At 47.4% G+C, this 27,201-nt stretch overlaps 1 protein-coding gene across 2 annotated transcripts in view; it reads left to right on the top strand.

Moving 5' to 3' along the window:
- Positions 1-27,201, top strand: part of AGPAT1 (1-acylglycerol-3-phosphate O-acyltransferase 1) — a 79,895-nt gene that overhangs the window by 49,723 nt on the left and 2,971 nt on the right. For both annotated transcript variants that reach the window (XM_072988604.2, XM_072988605.2), the window contains exons 3-6: positions 9,179-9,312; positions 11,527-11,702; positions 13,168-13,263; positions 23,518-23,590. In XM_072988604.2, coding sequence (XP_072844705.1) covers positions 9,179-9,312; positions 11,527-11,702; positions 13,168-13,263; positions 23,518-23,590 — 479 coding nt within the window. The remainder of the gene's footprint in view (positions 1-9,178; positions 9,313-11,526; positions 11,703-13,167; positions 13,264-23,517; positions 23,591-27,201) is intronic.

Raw genomic sequence — 27,201 nt, 5'->3', positions numbered from 1 at the left:
AACTTTCTAAAAATACCTGCTTCCATTTGTTCATATGCACTGGTGTGAAACTGTATTTTCAAACCCTCTCAAGTGCGCTGGAGGTGGGACTGGCTTTCGTGATGTCTGCCTGCACTTCAAATTTACTACTCCATCAGTTTTCCTCCATAGCAAAGTTCTTTCGGATTATAATTCCCAGCATTCCTTAGTCTATAGGACCCTTGTTGGCTGAGAGAATTCTGAGACTTATAGTAAAAGAAAACTCGACCTCAGCAACAACAAACCGAACAATAGCAGCAGCAAGGAATGGAAACACACACATCCAACTTTTCGAACCTCTGCACTGCTCTGCCACACAAGAGGCGGCAGGCTAGTTTAAGAAGTTTAAGACAGACTGTATCTGGCATGGACAAATCGGTCATCTCATCCTGGAACTTCGCTGCCCAAGGCCGCTGTCTAGCTCTGTCTTAACATTTGGGCCACCGCTGTGTTTGGACACGGCAGGGCTGTTCCCTGTATCGTGCCGGTTTCACAAATGAATGAGGACTCCAACCTGCTCCCCCCATGAGCAAGGTCAATATGAGATCCACAATGTCATACTGTAGATCAAGATCAGGAGCGCATCACGAGAAGAAAAGATTTGCTTGGAGAGTGCATCATACAGAGGACACCCAACTTTCTCTCTGCTTTCCATCTAAAATCCAAGGGAGCTGTTTCAGCTCCAGATGGGTTTCTGGTATCAGTAACCCACACACTGGATGGGGGTGAATTAAACTGGAACTTAATCCAGACCAGACAGAGGTGCTCGTGGTTAGTTGAAAGGCAGACCAAGGAAGAGGGGAGCAACCTGTGCTGGATGGGGTGACGCTCCCACTAAAAAACATAGCTGCACAGCTTGGGGCTGCTCCTGGATTCGTCCCTTGAGTCTGGATGCTAAGGTTTCGGCAGTGGCCAGGAGTACCTTTGCACAATTAAAAGTAGTGCACCAGCTGCGTCCATTCCTGGAGAATGAACTGGCCAGGATGATGACAGAAGCCTTTCGTTGCATCCCGGCTGGAATACCGTAATGTGCTCTGCGTAGGGTCTGCCTCTGGGAAATGTCAGGAAACTTCAGTAGGTCCAAACAGCATCTGCTAAATTGCTAACTGGAGCTGAATGCAGGGATCACATAACCCTTCCCTGTTACAGCAGCTTCACTGGCTGATGATCCCTTTCTGGGCACAATAAAAAGTACTGGTTTTAATCTAAAAAGTCCTGAATGCCCTGGGCTTAAGCTATCTCAGGGACCATGTCTCCCTTTGTGAGCCTGCTCACGCGTTAAAGTCATCAGGAGTGGCTTTTCTCTCGGTCCCAACATTCTCGTAGGTGTGCTTGGTGGGGACACAAGAGAGGGCCTTCTCTGTCACTGCTCACAGACTCTGGAACTCCCTCCCACTGGAGACCAGACCAGCCCCATCTCCGCTGTCCTTCCGCAAGCAGGCAAAGACCTTTCTCTTCAGGCAGGCTTTCCCTGAGCGGATGGCGATCTGAGTGGGATTGTTAAACGGATTGTTGTGTCTTAATGCTTTGAGTGGATTTTCAGTACTGCTTTTGGTTGCCATTTTTAGTGCGGCGTTTGTTCCTTTTTAATATTTGTATACTTACATGTTTTTAGCTTTAAATATTGTCTTTTAAGGATGTAAGCCACTTTGGGTCCTTTTTGAGGGGAGGAAAAAAGGCAGGGTAAAAACTATTTTCAATAAAATGAATGAATTAATGAATCCCGAGGAAGATGAAGAGAGCAGGTAAAGAAGAATTACGGACCAGGAGATGGATTGGACTCCATAAAGGAAGAGACGCACCTTCCCCTTATAAGATCTGGGCAGAGCTGTTGCTGTTTCATAAGGCGATCGCAGGTCAGAAGGAATTTGGTGGCACATTAAAAACAAGATGAGCACAGAAACAAGTTGAGCACAGAAAGTGACTAAACTAATGACCAATACATATTAATGCCTGCATTTAGTTATTCCCTCCCACCTGTACACCCCCATTTGGGCTTTGGAAATCCTTGCCTTGTTTTCTTCAAAGAGCTCCCTACCTGGGTGGGTCCGATGGCACAGTTTGTTTTCCCTGCCTCCAACCCAAATCTGGTTCGCTCACTCTGGGACCATTTATTTCGTCTTCCACTGGGAAGGTAGGTGTTTGGAGGTGATTGTGTGCAGTGCTGGAGTTGTTGCAATGTGCAAATCAGAGGCATAGTTTTGTTTTTGTTTTACAAGTCTGGGGAGTCCAGGAGATGATGTTGCTGCTGCCTCACCCTTGCCTTCACACTGTGGAGTTTTTCTTTCCCTCAAAAACATCCCCTTCCCCCAGCCTCTCCCCACTGAAAATATATCCTTTTCCTGTGTTCAAAGGCAGCCCTCCTGCCTCCTTGAGATTTCTTGGCATCTGCTAGCCACTAGGGACTGCTGCCCAGTCTGAAAAATAGCCCTCAGCTGTTGTTGGTATCACCTATTCGGATCTAGTGCACCACCTGCTTGAACAGGGATCAAGGGAGTGGTATGATATGATCTCAGTGGTACGATGCTAGCTCTGTGACTAACCGCTGGCCTCAGAAAATCTGGAGTTCCCTTCAGAGAGGTGCCCTCAGTCACCCATCCAGGCACTGACCCAGAACGGGTCCTGCTTAGGTTCAGCAGGATTCTGGCAGAAACCACCTTCAGACCAGAGCAGTTGGAGCCTGTAATCTTTTAGATAGCGTTGGGACTTCAGTGCTATATTCTGGCTTGGAGTCACAACATTATCAAGGTTACAACAACGGATGAAGCTTATTCTTAATCTTCTTCACCTTCATAAATATCTGGAGGGCTATTATATTTACTGCCAGGGGTTCTCATTCATCATGTCAACAGGATCGGAGAAAAGAGAGTAAGAATCCAATACAGTGGTGCCTCGCATAACGAGCACCTTGTATAGCGACGAATCCGCATAGCGATCCCTTTTCCGGGATCGCTAATGCAGAGGCATCGCGTCGGCCCCAATGGGCGAAACTCGCATAGCAAAGATCGGTAAGCGTTTCGCTTACCGATCTTCGCTTTGCAACGCCGCGGATCAGCTGTTCGGCGGTTCCAAAATGGCCGCCGGACACCTGAAAGGGCCATGCGCAGCGTTTTCGCGCCCTCCCCTTGCTTACTGAGGGTGCGAAAATGGCTGCCGGACCCAGGAAACTTCACTAAACGGTGAGTTTTCAGCCAATTTGGCTTTTTACTTTCCGTTTAACGAAGTTTTCACATAGCGAAGGTTAATTCGGAACGGATTAACCTCGCTATGCAAGGCACCACTGTATAAAGATGAACTCTAATGCGAGGTTTTGTTGTGGTTGTTATGTGCCATCGAGTTGCCTCTATTTTTGGCGACCCTATGAATAAGTGATTTCTAACATGGCCTGTCCTCAACAGCCCTGCTCAGCTTTTGCAAACTAAAGCCCGTGGCTTCTTTTAGATAATCAGTCCATCTCGTTCCTAGGTGGTCTCCCTCTTTTCCTGCTGCCTTCCACCTTTTCCCAGCATGATTTTCTTTTCCTGAGAATCCTGCCTTCTCAGGAGGCACTCGGAGAAGGACAGCCTCAGTTTTGCCATGTTTTGCCTCCAGAGAGAGAGTTCAGGCTTGATTTCATTTAGGACCCACTTGATCATCTTTCTGGCTGCCCAAGGTATCTACAAAACTCTCCTCCAGCACCACATTTCAGACAAATCCTTTTTTCCCCCTTGTCCGCTGTTTTATTCAGATCCAAGAACCATTCCCCGTTGAACTGTGAAATTTATATGATGACTTTGGGCCGGTTATAGTCTGGTGTGCCTTGCAGGGTTGTTGTGTGCATAAAGTGAGAAGGAGGAGAACCATGTGCACTGGCTTGAGCTCGCTGGAGGAAAGATAGCATGTAAATAGTATCAGTAGCCAAAATCCTGGTCCTTAGTGTAGTTTAGATTTAAATCAGGTATCCTTCAGTATCAAGAGACTATGGTAACATGCTCTGTATGGAGGACCTGGAACAGCGTCTAGTGTGGCTGAGGAGGCCAATTCGAGAGTGACAATCCCTTCCACATTGAAGACAAATACAATCTGTCCCCTGTCCAGCTCCCTGATTTGGCTGGTTTCAGGACTTCCTCTTTGCCTCGGCCTGCTGGACAAGGGTCTCTTCAAATTGGGAGAGGCCGTGATGCAGTGCCTGTCTCCAGGCTGAACACTCAGATGTCAGGATTTCCCATCTGTTGAGGTCCATTCCTAAGGCCTTCAGATCCCGCTTGCAGATATCCTTGTATCGCAGCTGTGGTCTCCCTCTGGGGCGATTTCCCTGCACTAATTCTCCATACAGGAGATCTTTTGGAATCTGACCATCAGCCATTCTCATGACATGCCCAAGCCAACGTAGATGTTGCTGTTTCAGTAATGTATACATGCTAAAAATTCCAGATCGATCTAGGACTACTCTATTTGGGACTTTGTCCTGCCAGGTGGTATAAATATACCAGTTGGGCGGGATATAAATCAAATAAATAAATAAATAAATACTAAAAATGCATCGAGACAACGGATATGGAAGGTGTTCAGCTTTCTCTCCTGCCATGCATGAAGGGTCCAGGACTAACTGCAGGACAAGAGTGTGCTCAGGCTCTATAGCCCTGGATCTTGGTATATGCCATCAGCTTCTTATTGAGCCATACTCTCTTTGCTTTGCCAATGCGTTTATCCAGCTCGACATCCAGAGAGAGGGTGTCAGAGATGGTTGAGCCAAGGTACACAAAGTCATGAACAACCTCCAATTCTTGTGTAGAGATGGTAATAGAAGGAGGTGAGTCCATGCCCTGGGCCATGAATTGTGTTTTCTTCAGGCTGATTTTTAGTCCAAAGTCTTGTCAGGCCTTGCTAAAACAATTCATAAGTTGCTGGAGGTCTTCAGCAGAGTGGGCAACAATGGCTGCATCATCAGCGAAGAGGAAGTCCCGCATGCATTTCAGCCGGACTTTGGTCTTCGCTCTCAATCTAGAGAGATTAAAGAGCTTTCCATCTGACCTAGTCTAGAGATAGACACCTTCTGTTGCAGTTCCAAAGGCCTGCTTCAGCATGACAGCAAAAAAGATTCCAAAAAAGGTTGGTGCGAGGACACAGCCCTGTGTCCTCGCAGCCTCCGCTTCGGATGTCAAAGGGATTTGATGTTGAGCCATCAAAAACTACAGTGCCTTTCATTCCCTCATGAAAGGACCAGATGATGTTAAAGAGTCGAGGTGGACATCCAATCTTGGGAAGTATTTTAAAAAGGCCCTCCCTGCTAACCAAATCAAAGGCCTTTGTGAGATCTATGAAGGCCACAAAGAGTGGCTGTTGTTGTTCCCTGCATTTCTCCTGCAACTGTCTGAGGGAGAATACAATGTCAGTGGTGGATCTATTAGCTCGAAATCCACACTGTGATTCTGGATAGACTCTGTCTGCAAGCACCTGGAGTCTCTTCAGCACAACACGGGCAAGCAGCTTCCCTACAACGCTAAGAAGAGAGATGCCACGGTAGTTATTGCAGTTACCCCTGTCTCCTTTGTTCTTATACAATGTGACAATGTTTGCATCCTTCGTGTCCTGTGGTACTCCACCTTAATGTAGTAACGTGGTAACAGCTGCTGATGTTTGCTCTAGTATTTTCAATCCTCCTTCCTCTGAATCTAATAGAGCTTTTTGTGCAACACATTCTGCATGTACTGTAGATTAAATGAAGAGATAAAACACACCTTGTTATGGTGCCTTCACTGCTGTCTTTCTCTATATTGTATCATGTTAATAACATGTGACAGATTACATATCAAGACAATCAAATGCTGGGGCACACCTCTCTTTTTATAGAACAACCTATAAAATTTCATGACCCATGCAGTCAAAACCTTTATTGTATTCCATAAAGCACCAACTGATATTCTTCATTTGGCATGTTCTAGCAGCCAAACATACTTGTTTGCATTCTCTAGTGCCTCGTTTTCTGAATCCAGCTTTTAGCATTTGGCAGCTCTTGCATCATAAATTTAAAAGTCTGTGTTGTAAAATCTTGAATATCACTTTGCTTGCATGGGAAATTAATGTAGTAGTCTTATAAATACAGTGGTGCCTCACTTAGCGATTGCTTCATTTAACGATGTAATTGCTTAACAATTAGTTTTCCGGAGCGATCTTGCGCTCCGTTTAACGATGTTTCCTGTGGGCGATTTTCGCATAGCGATGTTTGGGACCTTGATTCGTATAGTGATGACAGTTTGGGTCCCCCTGTTTTGCTTAACGATGGTTTTGACAGCCTCATGTTCGCTGTCTTTTAAATGTTTAAAATGTTTTTAAAAGGTTTAGAATGCTTGAAATCATAAGTGCACTTAATAAACCCTTTGTTAAACTAATTTGACTTTGTTCTGACTCTTTTTGAATTTGTTGTAAATTTTTCCCCCCATTGAAATGCATTGAATAGGTTTCAATGCATTTCAATTGGGGAACCGCGTTTCGCTTAGCGATTTTTCCTATGGCGATTTTCGCTTAAGGACGGCAATCCGTTCCTATTGGAACAGATTATCTGGTTTTCAATGCATCTCTATGGGAAAACGCGTTTTGCTTAGTGATGTTTTCCCATAGCGATGGTTTTTTTGGCACCAATTAAAATCGTTAAGCGAGGCACCACTGTATTGCCCTTTGTGGGATCCTGTTTCTTTGGAAGTAGGATGTATATCAAATATTTCCAGTCATTGTTTTGAGTTCTTTATTGGCACATTCTTGTTAGGATTTTGACAAACCCTGCCTGTGTAGCATGATCAAGATCTGTTGGTATGGCATCTACTCCTGATGATTTATCCCTTTCAGTGTTTTGAAAATGGCTGCTTTTTCATCAAATGATTCTTTATCGAAGACACTTGTCATCCTTGGATCAATTCTGTATAATTCTTCAATATATTGCTTCCATTTTCCCTTCGTTTTATCATGATCAAATACTATATTCCCTGTAGATCTTTCTGCATCCCTACTCATTTTCAATTTCCCTTTGATTTATTTTTTTCAGTCTTATGGAAAAAAATCTTCTCCTTTTTTTTTGGGGGGGGTTGCTTTCCCCTTCTCCTAATGGTTGTTGTAACCGGTTCTCTTTGTCCCTGTGTGCAAGCCAATGAAATGTCACATTCACAAATTTGAGTACCTTTGTCACCTTTCACTTTTTATTCTCCTTAACGATGCAAGTTTTATCAGTCCTCCTCCACTGGGACTTTTCTTTAGTCTTTTTGCTTTCTTTCCTGATAAGTATCTCTGCTTACAATCCACAGCTCTTCTGGTTCAGAGTCAACTTAATAATGTGCATCAGTTTTTATATGGTCTTTAAATTCTTCTGGAATCCTTTTTTACATTATATTTTAGTGCTCTTCTTCAGCTTTACTCAAGTTCTACAACTAGACGTTCTTTCAGCAGCAGCTGATTTATTCCTTTCTGAGCTTGGAATTTAATCTCCCAGCGCCGTCCTTTGTTTCATTACAGATTGTCTCATCATAGGCTTTTAAGGGTTCAAAAGTGGTCCATCATATCCACCTTCTGCTCAGTACTAACAAGAACTAGCCTGTATGGCTCCATTGAGATTCTGAGAATTGTGGTCCATGAAGTAACTTTTCTCATCTCTAGAAAGTTGCTGCAGCGAACAGGCAGCAAACCTGTGAAAATTCAGCCAAAGGCTCGGGTGGGAGGGTATTATCACAAAACATTTCACCCCCTTTTGAAACTTGCTCTTTTCTCCTGTGGGTTTCTTGACCAAAAGTGCTGGAAAAGCAACCAGTTTTGTTAAAGCCCTGAGTTGTGGTTCGAACTTCTCATTCCTTTTTAAAATTGTTATTGTTTTAAAAGCCTTTCGGTTTTGCTTCGAGGGGGTGGCGGCTGGAGAATTAGAAGGGGGAAAGGAAGCGCCATTGAGAGACGCCGGCCTCTAGGGGGAGCCCCAGCATTCCACATCTTGTGGAAGCCTCAAGCAGTTAGTTATAGCTGAAAACAAAATTAAAAAGAATTAAATTTTTATTTACATTTTGTTTTCACCTCTAATGCTGGCACAGACTAACATGGCTACCCCTTCTACAACTAAAGTGAGTTAGTTGACCACCAGTTTAAAAGGGGGATATATGTAGTTTGGGCCATAACCAGCGTTGCAATTTACAGTGGACCCTCTACTTAAGGAATTAATCTGTATTGGAATGGTGGCTGCAAGTTGAAAAGTCTGTAAGTCGAATCTCCATTGACCTACAATGCACTGAAAACCGATTAATCCCATAACCAGTGGTTTTTATTCTATTTTTATTCCATGTTGGTTTTTTTCTGGTCCGTAAGTCGATTCTCCGGCTGCAAGTCGAATCTAAATTTTGCAGCCAGAGAAGTCTGTAACTCGAAAAGTCTGTAAGTCAAGCTGTCTGTAAGTCGAGGGTCCACTGTACCAGAGTGTGTCTGCCAGGACTCATCGTGGGCTGAAGAGCAGAAGGTCGGAAGGTGCATTTGCTCTCCCGTGTCAAGCTGGCAGGCTTCCTGTAGGCAGCTGGTAGTCTTCTGTGGCAACTGAACCAAGCATCATAGAATAGTAGTTTTAGAAGGGGTCTATAGTAGGCCATCGGGTCCAACCTCCTGCTAAAGGCAGGAATCCAAATCAGAGCAGATCTGACCGATGGCAGTCCAATTTCTCTTGAATGAATGAACACGAAATAGGGCCTTCTCGGCTGTGGCTCCTCGCCTCTGGAATAACCTTCCTCCGGCGATTCGGGCAGCCCCTACGCTGGGTACTTTTAAGAGCCAAGTAAAAACATGGTTGTATGTCCAGGCCTTCCCTCCTGTCAATACCTAATTTTCTTCTTTATTTATTATTCCCTATATTCTTATATATGTCTGTCTATTTGTAATATTATTATTATTTATTGTATATGTTCCTTTTTATTGGAAGCCGCTCAGAGTGGTCTATTAGATCAGATGGGCGGGATAGAAATCAAATAAATAAATAAATAAATTGAATGCCTCCAGCGTTGAGGCGCTCCCCACCCTCATTCTTGTTGAGCCCCTGTGCCCGACAGTCTCCTGCCAATGAAAGAGGATGTGATTTCCCCGTTGATGGACATAACTGTGACACACTGAAATCTGAGGGAGAGTTTTAATAAGCTTTCTTAACCTCTCTTTTAATCCCCAGGATAATCCGGTTCATGATGCTGCATGTGAAATATCTGTACGGGATCAAGATCGACGTGCGGGGAACGGAGAACTTTAATATCAAGGAGCCTTACGTGGTCGTGTCCAACCATCAGAGCTCACTCGACTTGCTGGGTATTGCGGGAAAAAGGAGACCGGGAAGGGCAGGAACAGAACCCTTTGCATTACTATCTCTGTATCAATGTTTTTTTGTGGGAAAACTGTGTGGTTTGGGGTTTGTTTGTTTGTTTGTTTTTTAAACCATCCTACTCAGTTATAGTAGTGTCGTGCCATTGAAGGAGCTGGTTGATTGTATGTGTTTTGAGTCGTATAGATTTTAAAGTCACATCATTTTAAGAGATAATCCGGTCCGGTGATTCCTCGGGCTACAACTCCCAGAAATCCTGGCCAGCACAGCTAGTGATGAAGGCTTCTGGGAGCTTTAGTCCAAGAACATGTGGGTGATCTAGTCCACCTCCCGCAAGGAAATCTATAGGTGAAAGGATTCCTGACAGATGGAATTAGCTGCAATCTACATTTATTTTAATTAGTTAAATTGCATGGGAGAAAAATAATGCTGGAAATGGAGAAACGTTTTCTTTTTTTTTTTTAATTTTTTTTAACTTTGTCCTTAGCCAGAATAAAAACTCTGTCCCCCAAATCCCATCATTCCCCAGCCACCATGGCTGCATTGAGTGGGGCATATGGGAGTTGTAGTCTGACCTTTCTGAAAGTTGTCAGGATGGCAAAGGCTGGTGTAGTTTATGAGTGCTCAGAGGTTTGAATGCATCATACCAGGCATCATTTCCAAACCGACATTTGTTCCTCTGTGTGTGTGTGTGTGTGTGCGCGCACACACACACGCACATGTGCAAGTCTTCCTACCACTCTAGCAGACTCCTCTTAGTGTGCCCAGTTACACAACCAGTGCAAGACTGGACACGCGAGGAGAAACCTGCCAGGGCAGCTGTTGTGCTTACAGAACTGCCCTTATGTTCCACATTCGCTGCCTCAAATCTCAGCCAAGACACATTAATAATAATAATAATAATAATAATAATAATAATAATAATAATAATAATAATGATGATGATGATGATGATGATGATGATGATGATGATGATGATGATGACCTGCTTCTTGATTAATCAGACATACTGGATCAAGTAAACATTGTAGCCTTGTAGCTTATATATGGCAGTTACAAATACTGTAGTTGGGAACCACAAATTTAACTAATTAAAACTGTATTTTTAGTTTTTAACTAACCATCAGCCATCTATCAGGGGTGTTTTCTCTATGAACTTCCTGTTTCGGCAGGAGATGGACTTAGGTGACCCTCACTGTCTCCTCCCAGATTTACAGTGGTATGATTTTTTTTTAAACTACGCAACTCAAAACTCGTACAATCAATTGGCTTCTTTAAACTGGATGGCAACTCTGTTGCTGAATATTACAGTTTTAAAAAAAACTCAAAACTATACGGTTTCCCCATAAACACACAAAGGTAGTTATGTATGTAGCTAGCTGTATAATTCACTGTGTTGGATATCTGGCTGCAGCGCCATAGTTTGGGAGTTCGATACCCCACTGGGCATCCCAGGAGAGCTAGCCTGGGTATGGGCAAGTAACGGTTTTCTAGCTTGATGGGGGCAAAGTTGGTGGGTCCCCAAAACTTCGAATGCAACAAGGAATGTAGATGGAGAATGGGCTGTAAGGTGAGTGTTTGGGACAGCACATCCTCTGGGAGGTAGGAAGAAGCTTAGCGTGCAAGTTTAGCGTGTATGCATTTGCAAGAGTTTTCTTTTAGCCTGCCCTGGCCATGGTCAATGTTTTTCCAAACACAAGTCGGAGAACATGATTCCATAGTTGCTTATTTAAAACATTTTCCTCCCTGTTTTCAACTAGAAGGGCACACAAAGTTATTTATAGAAATTTGGTAATAATAGGATGATTCCGGCCTGTGAGTTAACTATTGGAGGACTCGGCATACAAGGAAAAAAGGATGAGGAGGGAAGCAGAAAACAGGAGTGACTTCAGGTACCAGTTTTTTAAATGGAAAGAGTAGGTTCAAAAGAGGCAGTAGAAAAAGTCGAAGAATTGAGGACGAAGAGGACACAGAACCTCAGGCCCCGATTTCACCAAGTGTAAGAGTCTTGTCTTCTACTGACTGGCTGAACATTTTATTTAAGGGTCCTTTTTAAGGAGAAAGGCAGGGTAAAAATGTTTTAAATAAAATCAATCAATCGTTTTGCGGTCCTCCCTTGATGACTCTCTTGGCCCAAAGGGGTCTGCTGGTCTGTGGGTGACCTAGCCGTCTCCCTCTTTTCTTTCTTTCTCCCTCCGAAGGGCTGATGGAGGTGCTGCCAGACCGATGTGTGCCCATCGCCAAGAAGGAGCTGATGTACATGGGCACGGTGGGATTGGCCTGTTGGCTCGGGGGCATCATCTTTATCAACCGCAAAAAGACCGACGACGCCATCAGCGTCATGTCCGAGGCTGCCCAAACGATGCTGAGCGAGAACGTGAGTCCCATGGGTGGGGCAGACGTGGGCATGGTGTGTGGGGGGGTAGAGGGTGGGCAGGAAGAAACGGAGGGGTGGAGTTACCGGTGGCATTCATATCTTGCTTCTCCTTTAACAACAGCCCTGTGAGGTGGGTCACGCTGAAATGGCCCAGGGCGTGGCATGGATGAGTGAAAGATTGAACTCGGGCCCCACAGCAGTCTTAAATTGCACTCGCTCTGTGCCTGTGTAAATGGCTGGCCAGCCGTATACAGTCAGCTCTTTTATCCAGGGCTGGGAGCATAGATTTCATTTTGTTTTGTTTTGGGCTACCCTTCCAGAAGTTAGCAATTTTTAAAATGTCTGTGGCTGTGATTTTCAGAAACCCCTGGCCTTGCCGAGTCACTGGGAAATAAATGTTTATATTTATATTTTGTTGTTTGCCTGATGTGGGGAATCCTGGGTTTTTCAAAATCAGCACTTTCCCTCAGGTTTTGTGATGGTGTTGGTTTTATTCCCATTGTCAGGAGTTGTGATGCCGCCTGTATTAGTCAGCACCCTTCCCTTTCATGACAGAAGACGTCGGCTGACAGAGGTCTTGTGACTAAGGGGGGTGATGATGAGCGGGAGGCAGGACCAACCCTGCTCTCTCCCCCCCACACACACACCTTTGCCACAAAGCAGGGTTTGGCTTTCCCTCGGCAAGCTGTGTTGGCCGATATTCTGATTATGTTTGTGTGAGAGGGGAAGATGGGAACAGTTTCAAATCAGCCACACTGACTCTTTACCTCCGGAACAGCTTTTGTGCCCCTGACTGTATCAAATAGTGATAAATGCCTCTAGCTCAGTGGTTTAAAGCAGTGGACCCCGACCTTTTCCCAACTGCGGACCGGTTGGGTGTGTGTGGTACGCTTGTAGGGGGCGGAACTTGCGTGTGCGCATACACACATCGCACTTGGGGGCACTCGCACACATGCACATGTGTGCGCTGACAGCGGTGGAACACACTCGTGCTCATGCGCATGATGGCACTTGCGGGGGTCGCCCTGCACGCATGCACACAGCGCAAGTTAAGGGGGCGGAACACACTCATGTGCATGCGCGCAACTGCGTTTCGTGGGGGGGTAGGAAATCTGTGTCCGTGGCCCGGTCTTGGATAGGTCGTGGACCGCTGCCAGGTCTCAGACCGGGGTTTGGGGACCTCTGGTTTTAAAGTACCTGGTTGTGGAGCCAGAGGTTGGGGGTTCGATTCCCCCACTGTGCTTCCCTGACGGGGGCTGGGCTTGGTGGTCCTTCCAGCTCTGCAGTTCTAAGATGATGATGATGATGATGATGATGATCTGCTGTTAGGCCAGTCCTTTCTTTGGGTCCTGGGTGGGAGAGTGATGATGGCCTGGCAACGGGGGGGGGGGGGCTTGCACCACTGTCCACTCCACAGACCCATAGATTTCTGAAGGGAAAACCTCACTCCTTTCCCCCCTTGCAGGTCCGGCTCTGGGTTTTCCCCGAGGGGACCAGGAACCACAGCGGCTCCATGTTGCCCTTCAAACGGGGTGCCTTCCATTTGGCTGTGCAAGCCCAGGTAAGTGACGTGGGCAGTGCTGGGAAGAGGGCGCTTTCTTTGGACTACATTTCCCAGAATCCCTCCATCCAGTGTTTCTGGTTGGAGGGATTCTGGGAAATGTAGTCCAAAGAAGCAGGTCATCTTTCCGAGCTTTGGAGAAGGAGTGGCTGCTCTTTTTACTTTTCCTTCTTCCTGCCTCTTCAGAGATAGGTGACTCTGTGAAGGCTGTTAAACCATAACTCCCAGCATCCTTTTCCACAGACTAGGGATGGTGGGAGTTGTAGTCCAAACACTTTTTTGGAGCAGGCACACCTTCCTCTCCTCAGGAAGCGTCTCTCCGTTCCGCAGAATGAACCAGCCCATTCTGGAGGTTCAGAATGTTGAAATATTAAAAAGGTTTATTAACTACAGACTTTAGTGTTTCAGTAGCAAAGGTCAAAATGTAGCAATTGAGTGGAAAAAGAAAGAAGGTTGTTTGTCTTACATATTCCAGGCAAGTTTCTTTAGCTTTGTTGAATATTTCTAAACTGGGTAAACCACCCCCTAAAGCTGGATGGCATGGATGCAAGTGTGGATGGAGAGAGAGAGAGAGAGAGCCATCAGAGTGCATGTGGCTCAGGCAAGCTCCATCTTGGAAAAGGGCCTTTCTTCAAGGAAGAAGGAACGCAAGAGAGAAGAGAGACAGGGAGTGACCAGTGCACAATAGCGACCGAATATCCGGTAGAACTGAGTGATTGGCAGAATCACCCGCTGCATACTGGGACACCATTGATGTGCACACTCCAACACAGAATTGATGTCCATCCACTGTAAACATGTGGGTTGTGTTCCTTTCTAAGGCTGTTATTTTGCCTTTTGTGTGTGTGTTTCCGTGCGTGCGCGTAACCCTTCCACACCAACTTTTGAGGTTCTCAGAATGAGGAGGTAGACAAGGGATTGACTTGAGTGTTTTCTAACTCATAAAGCTCGTTTTACTTAATTTATTTATTCATTTTCTTTCTATGCCACCTTTTTCCCAGTGTGGGGACAAAGCAGCTCGCAAATGATTAAAACAAACTAGACTGAAAACACAATTGTTACTGGCCAGATCGGGGTTCTAAAATTCCCTGGCGAGGAATCAGGCATAGACGCAAACAGCGGAACCAAAGTGCCCAGGTTCCAACAGAGCCTTGCCCTCTTTCAAATGTTTCATCTCCTCTCCTCCTACTGTACCGAATCCCCGATTTCTCCAGAGTCCCCCAAAAGCAGGCAACACTCCAAAAGCATAACGGGAGTCTGCGTAGACATTTACTTGCCGGCCCTGGGCCAATGTTAGGGTGTGGGTAAGTGCGACCAGTTCCACGTTCTGGGCTGAGGTCTGCGGCAGTTGTGCCTCAACCGTATCAGAGTCTACTTAAGGTGAGGGCAGAAGGGTGGCAGGGTTCAGACACGTACTCGTTATGAGTTGTAACTCCAGGGCTATCCAGAAGCAATAATTGATATTTGCTAAGGTGAGTGTGAGGCTCCCAAGGTGGAAGCCATGGTTGGAGTGCCGCTGCTCTTGAAGAATAGCAGCCAGACACAGACTTCCCCCCCACCATCCCCACCGCGACGGGAGGAGAAAGGAGTGGAAACCCCCGACTGGGGGGCAGAATGCGGCGGATCCCTCACCCTAAACAAGGGGGTAGATACTCGAGACTTAGAGGAGGACCTGAAGGGGTTAAGAATTGCCCGCGAAACGGGACGGTTTCAGGCGGGAAAAAGGGGGGAGGAGATAGAGGCGGGGATGGGGGATATAAGGGGAAGACCTAGGGACATTCCGCGCGGTTGGGAGTGGGTGTGGATGGAGGATCCATGGACCCACAAGTGGGAACAAGTCCGGGTGCCACATGAAGAGGCGGAGAGACGCCGCCAGCTAGGATTGAAGCCTCGTCCGTCTTACTGGGGTGAGACGGAGGCGAGAGAGTGGCGTAGGAAGCTCAGAGAAGAGAGGGAGGCGGTGGCTCGAGAGCTGGAAAGGAAACGCCAATGGCACATCGCCGAACTGAGGAAGCTGGGGGGCTACCCGGGCCCTGGGGCTACACCATAGAAGATGGGTCCTCATGGGACGGTTGGAGCGGAGACGAGGAAACCCTTCCCTTAATCTCCTTGGAAGAAGAAACGAACCCTGGACCGGGACCTGTGCCGCCTTCAACAGGTCCCTGGAACCCAGAGAACTCTAACCCATTTGTACATAGTTTATGGACCCCTCCCAAACCGAACCCGGGTCTCCAGACGTCTCTGAATCCGTTTATGGGAACTGTTGATAATGATGTTAAGTTCGAAATAAACACGTTGCCGTTTGACTTGCCTCAAGAGTCTCGTCCATTTATGGGAGAAGGGACAGCCCGCCTACACGAACCCTCACATATTGGCGCCCAACGCGGGGGGCTGTCTACCATGCAAGAAACGGAAGGATGGATACGACACATAACGGAAGGGCAAGAAGCATTGATGAAACAACTAGCGGATCAGCAGAAGCTCATCATAGATCAACTCAGCAGAACGCAAATAGGGTCGTCGGCCAAGACACCAACTGCGGAAGGAAGAGGGGTAATCGCACACCGCCCACCGATCAAACTCCAAAAGATGGGTCCCCAAGACGACCCGGCGGCGTTCCTGAATATATTTGAACGAGTGGCGGTGTCAGCGCAATGGCCGAAGGACCAGTGGGCTCTAATTGTCACACCTTACCTGACGGGCTTGCCTCAGGAAATAGTGGACACGTTAGACCCGGAAGACGCAGGGGATTATGAAAAGGTCAAAACGGCGATCCTCAACACGCTGAATCTGAATGAGGAGGCCTACCGCAGACGATTTAGAGAATTGCGACTAAAGCCGGGCATACACCCGCGGACGGTGGCGCAAAAGATGCGGGTAAACGCTACGAGATGGGTACAACCGAAGGGAAAAACGGCAGAACAGGTGTTGGAATTAATGATACTGGAACAATTGGTATCAACATTGAACTCCGGACCCAGGAACTGGGTAGTGAAACACAAACCCACATCGGTAGAGGGCGCTGTGACGTTACTAGAGGACTATCTAGGAGCAGAAGATCCATGGTCGAATCGCCCTGCAACAGGGGGAGAGAAACCCCGGAGCAAGGACAAGATGGCGGAGGCGGTAAACGCAGGAGCTCCACGAGGAACCCCGATGACGACACCGAAAAAACAAGGTCCCGACCGTGTCGAGTATGTGAATCCAACTGGGTCACGGATCCCTCGCCCAACGATCACGACCGACCCGGCAAAGAGCAAGCTAGCCCCCACCTGGAACCAGGGGAAGGAGAAAATGACCGCCTGCTTCGGCTGCGGCCAGTTCGGGCACATCCGGAAATTCTGCCCAGCCGAAGAGTATGCGTGGGCTAACATTTACGCGAACGCCGCTAAGGTGGGTGAGAAGTTCCATCCCGGGTGGGTGGTGAATGCCGAGGTTAATGGACAGAGAAAAAGGGCCCTAATAGACACTGGGTGCACCCGGTCGCTGGTACGAGAACTAGAGGGACCAAGACTAGGGGAAACGGTGGTAGTAAGGTGCATCCACGTGGACGCCAAAGAATATGATACGGCCAGGGCAAACGTGACTATCGGGACCCAGGAGGCAATCTTGGAAGTGGGAGTTGTTCCTGGCTTAACCCGCGAGATGTTGTTGGGCAGGGACTGGCCAGGCCTGGAGGACCTGGCACGACGAGCAGAGGACGGACTGGTCGGCGAACGAGACGAGGGAGAAGGGGAAGGAGAGATAATGCAGTTGTCCAGAGATCAAGTAAGGGGCCTGCAACAAGACGACCCTTCCCTAAGGCCTTGTTTCCAAAAAGCCTACCCCGAAGGGGAGACCCCAGTGAATGGGGAAGGGTTTGAGGTGCGACGAGGACTGCTGTATCAGATACGAAGAGGGGAACAGGGGGAGGAGTCAACCCTGGTAGTCCCCGACCACTTGAGGAGCTGGGTTATGCACTGGGCCCACGATTTGCCAGTGGCTGGTCATCTGGCCGCACAGAAAACGTTGGCCCGCATCCGCCGAAGGTTCTTTTGGCCAGACATGGTGAAGCACGTGGAAGATTATTGCAAATCCTGTCCCAAATGCCAGCTAACACAGCCTAAGACCGGCCCGGGGGCGGGCCTGGTACCCATGCCGTTGGTGGATAGGCCCTTTGACCGTATTGCCATGGACATTGTGGGGCCCCTCACCAAGTCGGAAGGGGGGCATCAGTACGTATTGGTGATAATTGACTATGCGACGAGATACCCAGAGGCCCTCCCTTTGAGGTCAACAACGGCGAAAGTGCTGGCCAAAGAGCTTTTGGGGGTATTTTCGAGGGTGGGGTTCCCGAAGGAGGTACTAACGGACCAGGGAACCAATTTCATGAGTTTAACGTTTAAGCAAATGTGGGAACTATTGGGGGTCAAGCCCCTCCGGACTTCTATTTATCATCCCCAGGCCAACGGCTTGGTGGAAAGGTTCAACCGGACTCTGAAGGGGATGTTGAGAAAAGTGGCGATGGAACACCCCAAGAAATGGCATATGTTTGTTAACCCTCTAATGTTTGCAGTACGGGAAGCCCCTCAGTCTTCGACGGGTTTCTCGCCATTTGAATTGTTGTACGGGAGGAAACCTAGGGGGGTGCTGGACCTCATCCGGGAAAAGTGGGAGGAGGGCGAAGATGCTTCACGGAATGCCCTGCAGCAAATAGTAGAGATGAGGAATAATTTGAAATTGGCCTGGGAGGTGGCTCAAGAGAATCTGGCCCAAACCCAGGAAAAACAGAAAGAGCGTTACGACAGGAAAGTGAAACCTAGGGAATTTGAAGCAGGACAAAGGGTATTAGTGTTGTTGCCGACCGAGACTTCTAAATTTCTGGCAAAATGGCACGGGCCGTATGAGGTGGTGAGACGGCTCAGTGAAGTAGATTACGAAGTGGAAACCCCAGATAGGAAAAAGAAAAGGCAGGTTTTTCATGTAAATCTACTAAAAGCGTGGGTAGACCGTGAATGCTTCTTCGATGGAGAGACGGATGAGGAATTGGGGCCAGATGTAAGTCAAATGCAGGAGGATGAAGAAATCATTGTGGGTGAGCTCCTGAACCCCGCCCAGAAGGAGCAAGCTCTCTCCCTGAAAGATGAATTTCCCCAGGTGTTTTCGAAAATCCCGGGTCAAACGAATTTGGTGGAACACCACATCGAAACTGACCCTGGGGTGGTGGTAAGGGAGAATGGTAGAACGTGGCCCCACCACGTGAAGGCCTTAATAGAAAAGGAAGTAGAAGACATGTTAAGTATTGGGGTTATAGAACCTGCTAAGGGCCCCTGGCGCAGCTTTCCTGTCATCGTACCCAAACCCGACGGGTCCCTGAGATTCTGTGTCGATTTTAGAAAAGTTAATGCAGTCTCAAAGTTTGATGCGTATCCCATGCCCAAGGTGGGAGACTTACTGGATAAATTGGGGAATGCCCGGTACCTGAGTTCGATCGATTTAACTAAAGGATATTGGCAAATTCCGGTGAGGGCCCAAGATAGAGAGAAGACGGCCTTTTGCACCCCTAAGGGGCTCTTCCAATTCGTTAAAATGCCCTTCGGGCTACATGGGGCGGCCGCAACCTTCCAGAGGCTTATGGACCGGTTGTTGGATTCGCAAAGGGACTGGGCTGCGGCGTATATAGATGACATCATTGTTTTCAGTACCAGTTGGGAAGAACATCTAACCCACTTACGGAGGGTCCTCAAAGAGTTGAGGAAAGCCGGCTTAACCGTCAACCCCAAAAAATGCAAAATTGGTGTAGACAAAGTAGAATACCTAGGCTTTAAGGTAGGTCAAGGAGAGGTACAGCCGCAGGAGGAAAAAGTGACCAAAATTTCGCAATGGTATAAGCCACGGACTAAGAAGGAGGTGCAGCAGTTCTTGGGCCTGATTGGCTATTACCGGCAGTTCATACCCCAGTTCGCATCCATAGCTGCCCCCCTCACGGACCTCACCAGAAAAGGGGCTTCAGTTAAGGTGAAATGGGGACCTGCCCAGGAAAGGGCTTTTGAGACCTTGAAGGGGATCATATGCGAACTACCCATCAGGTTCTCCCCGGATTTCAGTTATCCCTTTACCCTATTTACTGATGCGTCGGACAGGGGTTTAGGAGCGGTATTGTCCCAAGTTAGGGAGGGTAAGGAATATCCTATTCTCTATTTGAGTCGGAAGTTAAAACCCCGGGAAGAAAGATATGCTGTTATAGAAAAAGAGGCGCTAGCCATAAGATGGGCCACCCACACTCTGAAATATTACCTCCAGGGAGCCCCCTTCACCTTGGTAACGGACCACGCCCCCTTACAGTGGTTAAACCGCATGAAGGAAACGAACCCAAGGCTTACTCGCTGGTATCTAGCGTTACAACCCTATTCATTTAAGGTCCAATACCGTAAGGGTAAGGAACACTCTAACGTAGATTATTTTTCCCGGCAGGGTCCGTGGGCGCGGAGCGAGGAAGAGCGTGCGGCACTCTCGGATGGGGGGGTATGTGAGGCTCCCAAGGTGGAAGCCATGGTTGGAGTGCCGCTGCTCTTGAAGAATAGCAGCCAGACACAGACTTCCCCCCCACCATCCCCACCGCGACGGGAGGAGAAAGGAGTGGAAACCCCCGACTGGGGGGCAGAATGCGGCGGATCCCTCACCCTAAACAAGGGGGTAGATACTCGAGACTTAGAGGAGGACCTGAAGGGGTTAAGAATTGCCCGCGAAACGGGACGGTTTCAGGCGGGAAAAAGGGGGGAGGAGATAGAGGCGGGGATGGGGGATATAAGGGGAAGACCTAGGGACATTCCGCGCGGTTGGGAGTGGGTGTGGATGGAGGATCCATGGACCCACAAGTGGGAACAAGTCCGGGTGCCACATGAAGAGGCGGAGAGACGCCGCCAGCTAGGATTGAAGCCTCGTCCGTCTTACTGGGGTGAGACGGAGGCGAGAGAGTGGCGTAGGAAGCTCAGAGAAGAGAGGGAGGCGGTGGCTCGAGAGCTGGAAAGGAAACGCCAATGGCACATCGCCGAACTGAGGAAGCTGGGGGGCTACCCGGGCCCTGGGGCTACACCATAGAAGATGGGTCCTCATGGGACGGTTGGAGCGGAGACGAGGAAACCCTTCCCTTAATCTCCTTGGAAGAAGAAACGAACCCTGGACCGGGACCTGTGCCGCCTTCAACAGGTCCCTGGAACCCAGAGAACTCTAACCCATTTGTACATAGTTTATGGACCCCTCCCAAACCGAACCCGGGTCTCCAGACGTCTCTGAATCCGTTTATGGGAACTGTTGATAATGATGTTAAGTTCGAAATAAACACGTTGCCGTTTGACTTGCCTCAAGAGTCTCGTCCATTTATGGGAGAAGGGACAGCCCGCCTACACGAACCCTCACAGTGAGCAGTTGAAAGCCAGAGCCCCCCCCTTTCGCTCCAGCACCATCGCTACAGCGTGGGGCATATATACTGCTACCAATTGTCCCAAGTAAAATTAGTGCACCTCCTTTGTGAGAAGGATGGCGGCTGCCACGGCTCACAAGCCTGAGGGCCAGCCTTTAGTCACCGTGTCCAACAACTTAGAGAGAGATAAGCTACAGGCCTTCGCCAGCTGCCAGTCATCTGCGTGAGGAGTCCCAAGTGCCAGCCCGTCTCACTCATGAGCAAACAATCTGGCAGCCGGAGTGCTGGAACAGAGAGCAGCTTCTGCTTTATGAGCGTAAAAGCCTTTTTTTCATGCATGGAGTATTTTCCACTCTATTCCCTGGCCCTTTAAAGTAGCTCATATAAAGAGGGGGGTTGCCAAAACAGAAACATTTGAAATCCAGATTTTTGCAGAATCCTGCCATGGCTAGGAATGTACGCCAGCCCCGCTTAGTATCGGGGGGGGGGGGGGGTTGACTTTGGAAATAGTGTTCTCCTTTCTATCCATGATCAACTTTCTCTGTCCTTTCGAAATAAAAAAATTTCAAATAACTCACCTCTGTCCTTACAACTTGCGCTTTGTCCTTCGAAACTCTGAAGCCTTCGTATCCTAAAAAAGTTGAGGAGGTCAGTAGAGGCTCTCAAACACGTCCTCTGGTCCTCTGCTAACAAGAAGTCATCTACATCCTACATCCTGCATGTTTCTGTGGGATTCCATAGTCAAAATAATTTTCATAGCATCTCAACCCCCCCCCCCAAATGTGGAGCTACTTTTGTCTCTCCTTTTTCCGTTTCTCCTTCTGCCTCTGTTTTATCCTGGTTACTACAGGGGAAGCCGAGGGACTCTGCTCCCTCTGGCCTCTACGCTTTTGTGTGGAACTGAATTCAACCTCACCCCCCCTCCAAGGTTGCTGCGGGAGAGGAGGAAGGGGAAGTCCCGATACCTTTCCTGTTGCTGAGCCTCGCAAGGTTTCCCCTTTCTTTCTCGCTTGCCTTGTGTTTTTCTGTTTCCTTATACAGTAGTGCCTCGCTAGACGATTACCTCGCAAAATGGTTAATTCGCAAGACTATATTTTTTTGTGATCGCTATAGCGCTTCGCAAAACAGATTTTCACTAGACGATGTTTCAGTCTGTGCTTTGCAAGACTTTTTTTTACTGTTTTTTGCAAGACGACGATTTTGACAGCTGAGCCCGCGCTTCGCAAAATGTTTTTTTTAGGGACGTTTTTTCGCAAGAGAGCAATTTTGACAGCTGGGTCCGTGCTTCACAAAATGGTTTTTCCTATGGGAACTGCATTTTGCAAGACAATGTTTTCACAAGATAGCGATTTTCGTGGAACGAATTAACATCGTCTTGCGAGGCACCAGTGTATTTGTTAACAGCTGCCACTAAAACTTTATAATATTCTTGCAGCTTCGGTGTCGGTGGGGGAGCTACATAATCCATAGAACCATACGGGTTCTTGGTCTTCTCGGAGGGACTAACTTTAAAAAAGGAAGAAACTGCAGTAGGCCAAATTTGAGTGTATAATTTGATCATGTGCCTCTTCGTAAGCCCAGATCGCCTGCCCACGAGCTCTCTCCAGTCATCCAGAACACAGCCAAGGAGAGTCCCCCTTACCGGGGGTGCCTTGCTCGCGCATGTTCCCATACCTCTGCAAGGGTTATCTGTGAATGCTTCGGGGTCGAATTCTCCGGAGACCTGGTTTTCCTCTGAATGTACTATCAGTTACTAATTAATTGATCAGTCTTACAATAATAAGGGACGTGGTGGCGCTGCGGGCTAAACCGCAGAAGCCTGTGCTGAAGGGTCAGAAGACCAAGTAGTCGTAAGATCGAATCCACGCGATGGAATGAGTACTCGTCGCCTGTCCCAACTCCCGCCAACCTAGCGGTTCGAAAGCATGCAAATGCGAGTAGATAAATAGGGACCACCTCGGTGGGAAGGTAACAGCGTTCTGTGTCTAAGTCGCACTGGCCATGTGACCACGGAAGATTGTCTTCGGACAAAACGCTGGCTCTACGGCTTGGAAATGGGGATGAGCACCGCCCCCTAGAGTCGAACACGACTGGACAAAAATTGTCAAGGGGAACCTTTACCTTTACAATAATAGTTTCAGCTTTCTCTCAGTATCGTGATAAATTAAAACTTTAAAAGCAATTACACATGTGATAATAGTTAAAATGGTCATTCCAGGAAAGGCATCTGGGAGCTGAAGTCCCAAACAGCCAAAGGTTGAGAACCACCGACCTCGACGCCCTTCATCCTGCTTTATCTGATTTCGTAGGGTGCTTTGACTCTTTTTTTATCTTTTTTTTCCCTGGGGGCATGAGTTTGATGCCATTTTCTATTGTCTACAGGAAACATCTACTACCTCTTCTTGGATGCAGATTTAAACCCTGGTACCTTTAAAAGCAAAAGCAAAATGTGCTGCTTATATACCATCTCATAGAGCTTAAAACACTCTCTGGGCAGTTTACAAGTTAATTATGCAGGCTATATATTTTCCCCCGCCCTGTGAGCTGGGTATTCATTTTACTGACCTTGGAAGGATGGAAGGCTGAGTCAACCTTGAGCCGGCTACCTGAAGCTGCCGGGATTGAACTGAAGACATGAACTGAGTCTTCTTTGATTGCGGTACTGCAATTTAAGCACTGTGGCCAGAAGACAGTTATTAATGGCATTTTGAGCCATTTCAACATAAAAGGTTTAGGGTTTTATGGCCATCATCTTCGCAGTCCTGAGCGACAAGGGAAGTGTTCCTTGTTTTGTTTGTTGTGCATTTTATACTTTTTATAAATAGCTTCCTTCTCCTGCTTCCCCCCCCCAGGTTCCTGTTGTTCCAGTCGTAATCTCGTCGTATCGAGATTTTTACAGTAAGAAGGAAAGGCGCTTTACCACTGGTGAGTTCAATGTTTGGATCTTCTCTCTAATTGCATTCAGGAAGGGCTCACGAGCCACAGGATTGCATAAACAGGATGAGAGGTTTAAGCCTCTTTCTCTTTCCACTCCAGGAGGAGAGGGTGCCTTTAGTTGGCAACTATTTTAATTAAGATGTGTAGGAGGAAAGAGGAGAACTTGCTGACAGATTGACAAATTATTTCAAAGCCTTGGCACTGAATACCTAGTTTTATTAGGTCCTGAACCCCATTGGTTAAAGGGTGTAACTAGATATGAACGATTAAATTTAGCTGGTTAATTCCAAGTGCTGTTAATCATGCATAGGGACGATTCTGCTGTTCAGAAGAACAGCCTTTGCTTACAGGGAGCAGCTGTAAAGTCCACTCAGGATTTAACTCCACACTTTTTGTGAGCTATCCACAGTGCAGCTGCTCCACCTACAAAACAGTTTCAGCACTCTGGAGAGCTCCGTTAAAGTTCAGATTAAAAGCTGGAGCAGGTTCATGGCTGCAGCGGAACTGGAGTCACAAGCGTCCAGCCCCACCGCACTCCCACAAGTACTCAAGCATTGCCATGGCGTGAGCAGTGGTTTCCATTGAGCAAGGGAAACCCGTGTAACCAGGCCACAATCCCCCGTTGTTTTAAACTGAAGATTCCAGGACTGAAACTGTAGCGCCTTGAATGTGGAGAGCACACACTCAGTGCGTTGTCCATTATTGTGTATTGGCCAGTCAGTTCCAACTTAGGGCAACCCTTTCCAAGGTTTCCTTGGTGTAGAGTGCTTACAAGTGATTCAGCCAGTCCCTTCTCCCATGGACTCTGCAGTTTGCCGAAGGCTAAAGAGGCTAACTATTCTCCTGTAAGGCCCAGTGGGGGAATCGAACTCTGAACCATTGTCTCTGCAGTCAGGCGCTCCAGCTCAATAAAGCGATCCAGCCACTTCTGTACATTTTTACTGAGGATGAAAATACACTCCTTTTGTCTTTTGAAAGAATACCTGCAACATGGACAAAGAATCTTGTGCCACCATAAAAACTAAAATGTTTTCTTTGGCATAAGCTTGCTTGGAACGTACCGTGTATTTCTTTCTGTGCGGAATACATTTATGCCAGATGAAACTCTTTAATACTCTTTAAGGTGCCATTACCAGTTCATTGGTTGTGCTGTGAGAGAAAATGAGGGGGACAGGAATGTACCATGAGCCACAAAAACAGCTTTAGGGATACTTAGGTGGCCCCATGGCTGACTTAAGAGAAAAACTTGGCTTTCCCCACCTTGTTGTATAGCTATACAGTGCTGCCTCACTTAACGATTACCTCATTAAACGATGGATCCGCTTGACGATAAGGTTTTTGCGGTCGCAAAATGATGTTTTAATGTGCAAAATTCACTTCCCGACTATTGGTTCCCTGCTTTGGTAACCGATTCTTCGCATTACGAGGATCAAAACAGCTGATCGTTGGGTTTCAAAATGGACGCCCGCTGTGTAAAATGGCTCCCGGCTGTGCTTTACGGCGGATTTTTCGCTGTGCAGGCATCGGAAAATGGCCATCCTCTGGAGGATCTTCGCTGAACTATTAGGTATTTAGCCCATTGGAACGCATTGAGTGGTTTTCAATGCGTTTCAGTGGGCTTTTTAATTTTCCTTGACGAGGATTTCGCTCTACAGCGATTTCGCTGGAACGGATTATCCTCGTCAAGCGAGGCACCACTGTACTTGCAGCCTTTAAGCAGTACATTAGGATCCCCCCTATCCACAGGATGAGTATTGGCTGATTCAATTATCCTCCGCTTTAAAGTACTTAAATTGTAATTAAACAACTATAGACCCATTACCAATGCCCCTTTTATGAGCATGCTGGTGGAGAGAGTGGTGGCCGATCAGCTTCAAGTGCTTCTGGAGGAGACCAATGGCCTTGACCCATTCCAGTCTGGGTTCAGGCCACATCATGGCACGGAGACGGCATTGGTTGCCCTGAAATATTCACCTTTTGAGGAAGACTGATGGGCGAAATGTTGTTGGTTCTTCCTGATCTATCAGCAGCCTTTGATCAGTAGTCTTTGACCACGGTGTCCCCCTGTGGAGGCTTTCCAGGATGGGGGTCAGAGGTCAGGCCTTGGCTCAGAGAGTGTAGCTTGGGGAGATGTTGTTCACTCTGTGGACTCTCGACTGTGGAGCCCCACAAGCTTGGATATTCTCTCCAGTGCTATTTAACATATATATGAGGGAAGGTCATCAGGAGTTTTGGAGCTTCGTGTCACCAATACGTAGATCACACCCAGCTCTATCTCTCCTTCCATCGCTCTGCAGTGGATGCCGTCTCGTCCCTTGAGAGCTGCCTGGATGTCGTACTGCAGTGGATGAAGGATAATAGACTGAGGCTGAACCCAGACAAGACAGAAATCCTGCGGGTGGGGCCCCTAGTGTCTGTGGTCTGGGTGCTTCCCTTTCTTTTTCTGTGGGGGGTTCTCTTTCTGCAAAGGATGAGGTGCTCAACTTGGGCGTACTTTTGGACCCAGTGCTGTCAATGGAATCTCAGATGCATCTGTAGTCTGCACTCCCTACTTCCATCTAAGGCAGATCTCTCAGCTGCCTAGACACCGGGTTGCTCACCATGGCGGTTCATGCACTGGTAGTCTCAAGATTAGACTACTGCAGTCCTCTCTATGTGGGGCTGCCCTTGGTCCTGTCATGGAGACTTCAGCAGGTCTAGAACTCGGCTGCCAGATTACTCAGTGGGGTGAGGAGACATCAACAGATCTCCCCATCCTGGCCGATCTGCATTGGCTACCTGTTTGTTTCCATGCCAGCTTCAAGGTAATGGTGTTAATATGCAAAGCCCTAAATGGTTTGGGACCTCGTTATCTGGCAAAATGCCTCCTTCTGACCAGATCTGCCCCTCCTATAAAATTTTCCCAGGCTTGGCGGTTGAGAGTTTTGACCCTGAGAGACTCTTATAAATCAGTGACCAGAACTCTGGCATTTTCGGTGTTAGCCCCTCAACTGTGGAATGCTCTCCCGCCTGAAATCCGCCTGGTGCCTTCACTGGGAACTTTTAAGCAATCATTAAAAACATTTTTATTTAGACAGGCCTTCCCAGACTCTACTATACCTTGATACAACAGCTGATGTTCAACCCCCGCCATCCTTTCCTTTATTTTTATTTTAATGTTTACTGATATTATTTTCATTTGTCTGTATTGTATCGATTAATTTATATTACTGTCCTAGTATTGTTTTGTTTTGTTTTTATACTCTGTTCTATTGCACTATGTAAACTGCCCAGAGTGGCCTGGGTTGCCCAGGCTACTGTGGGTGGTTTACATAGTGTGATAGAGTATTAATAAAAATTAATAAATTAAAAACCCTTGAAATATGTATTTACCGTATTTTTCCATGTATAAGACAATACTTTTGTCTAAAATATTTAGATTAAAAATTGAGGGTCGTCTTATACACGGAAGTAAGGAGGGGAGAAGGGATGAAAGCTCTTTGATTCCTGCTTTCCCCCTACACTTGCTTGTGAACAAAGTGCTTTCCCCCTCCACTTTCTGCTTTCCCACTCATCTTTCTTATGAATAAAGTGGAGGGGGAAGAACTTTCTTCACAATA

The sequence above is a fragment of the Pogona vitticeps genome, chromosome 2, assembly GCF_051106095.1.
Source record: "Pogona vitticeps strain Pit_001003342236 chromosome 2, PviZW2.1, whole genome shotgun sequence".
NCBI lineage: Eukaryota > Metazoa > Chordata > Lepidosauria > Squamata > Agamidae > Pogona > Pogona vitticeps.
The sequence above is the reverse complement of the archived record's forward strand: the minus strand, read 5'-3'. Positions and strand labels throughout refer to the sequence as shown.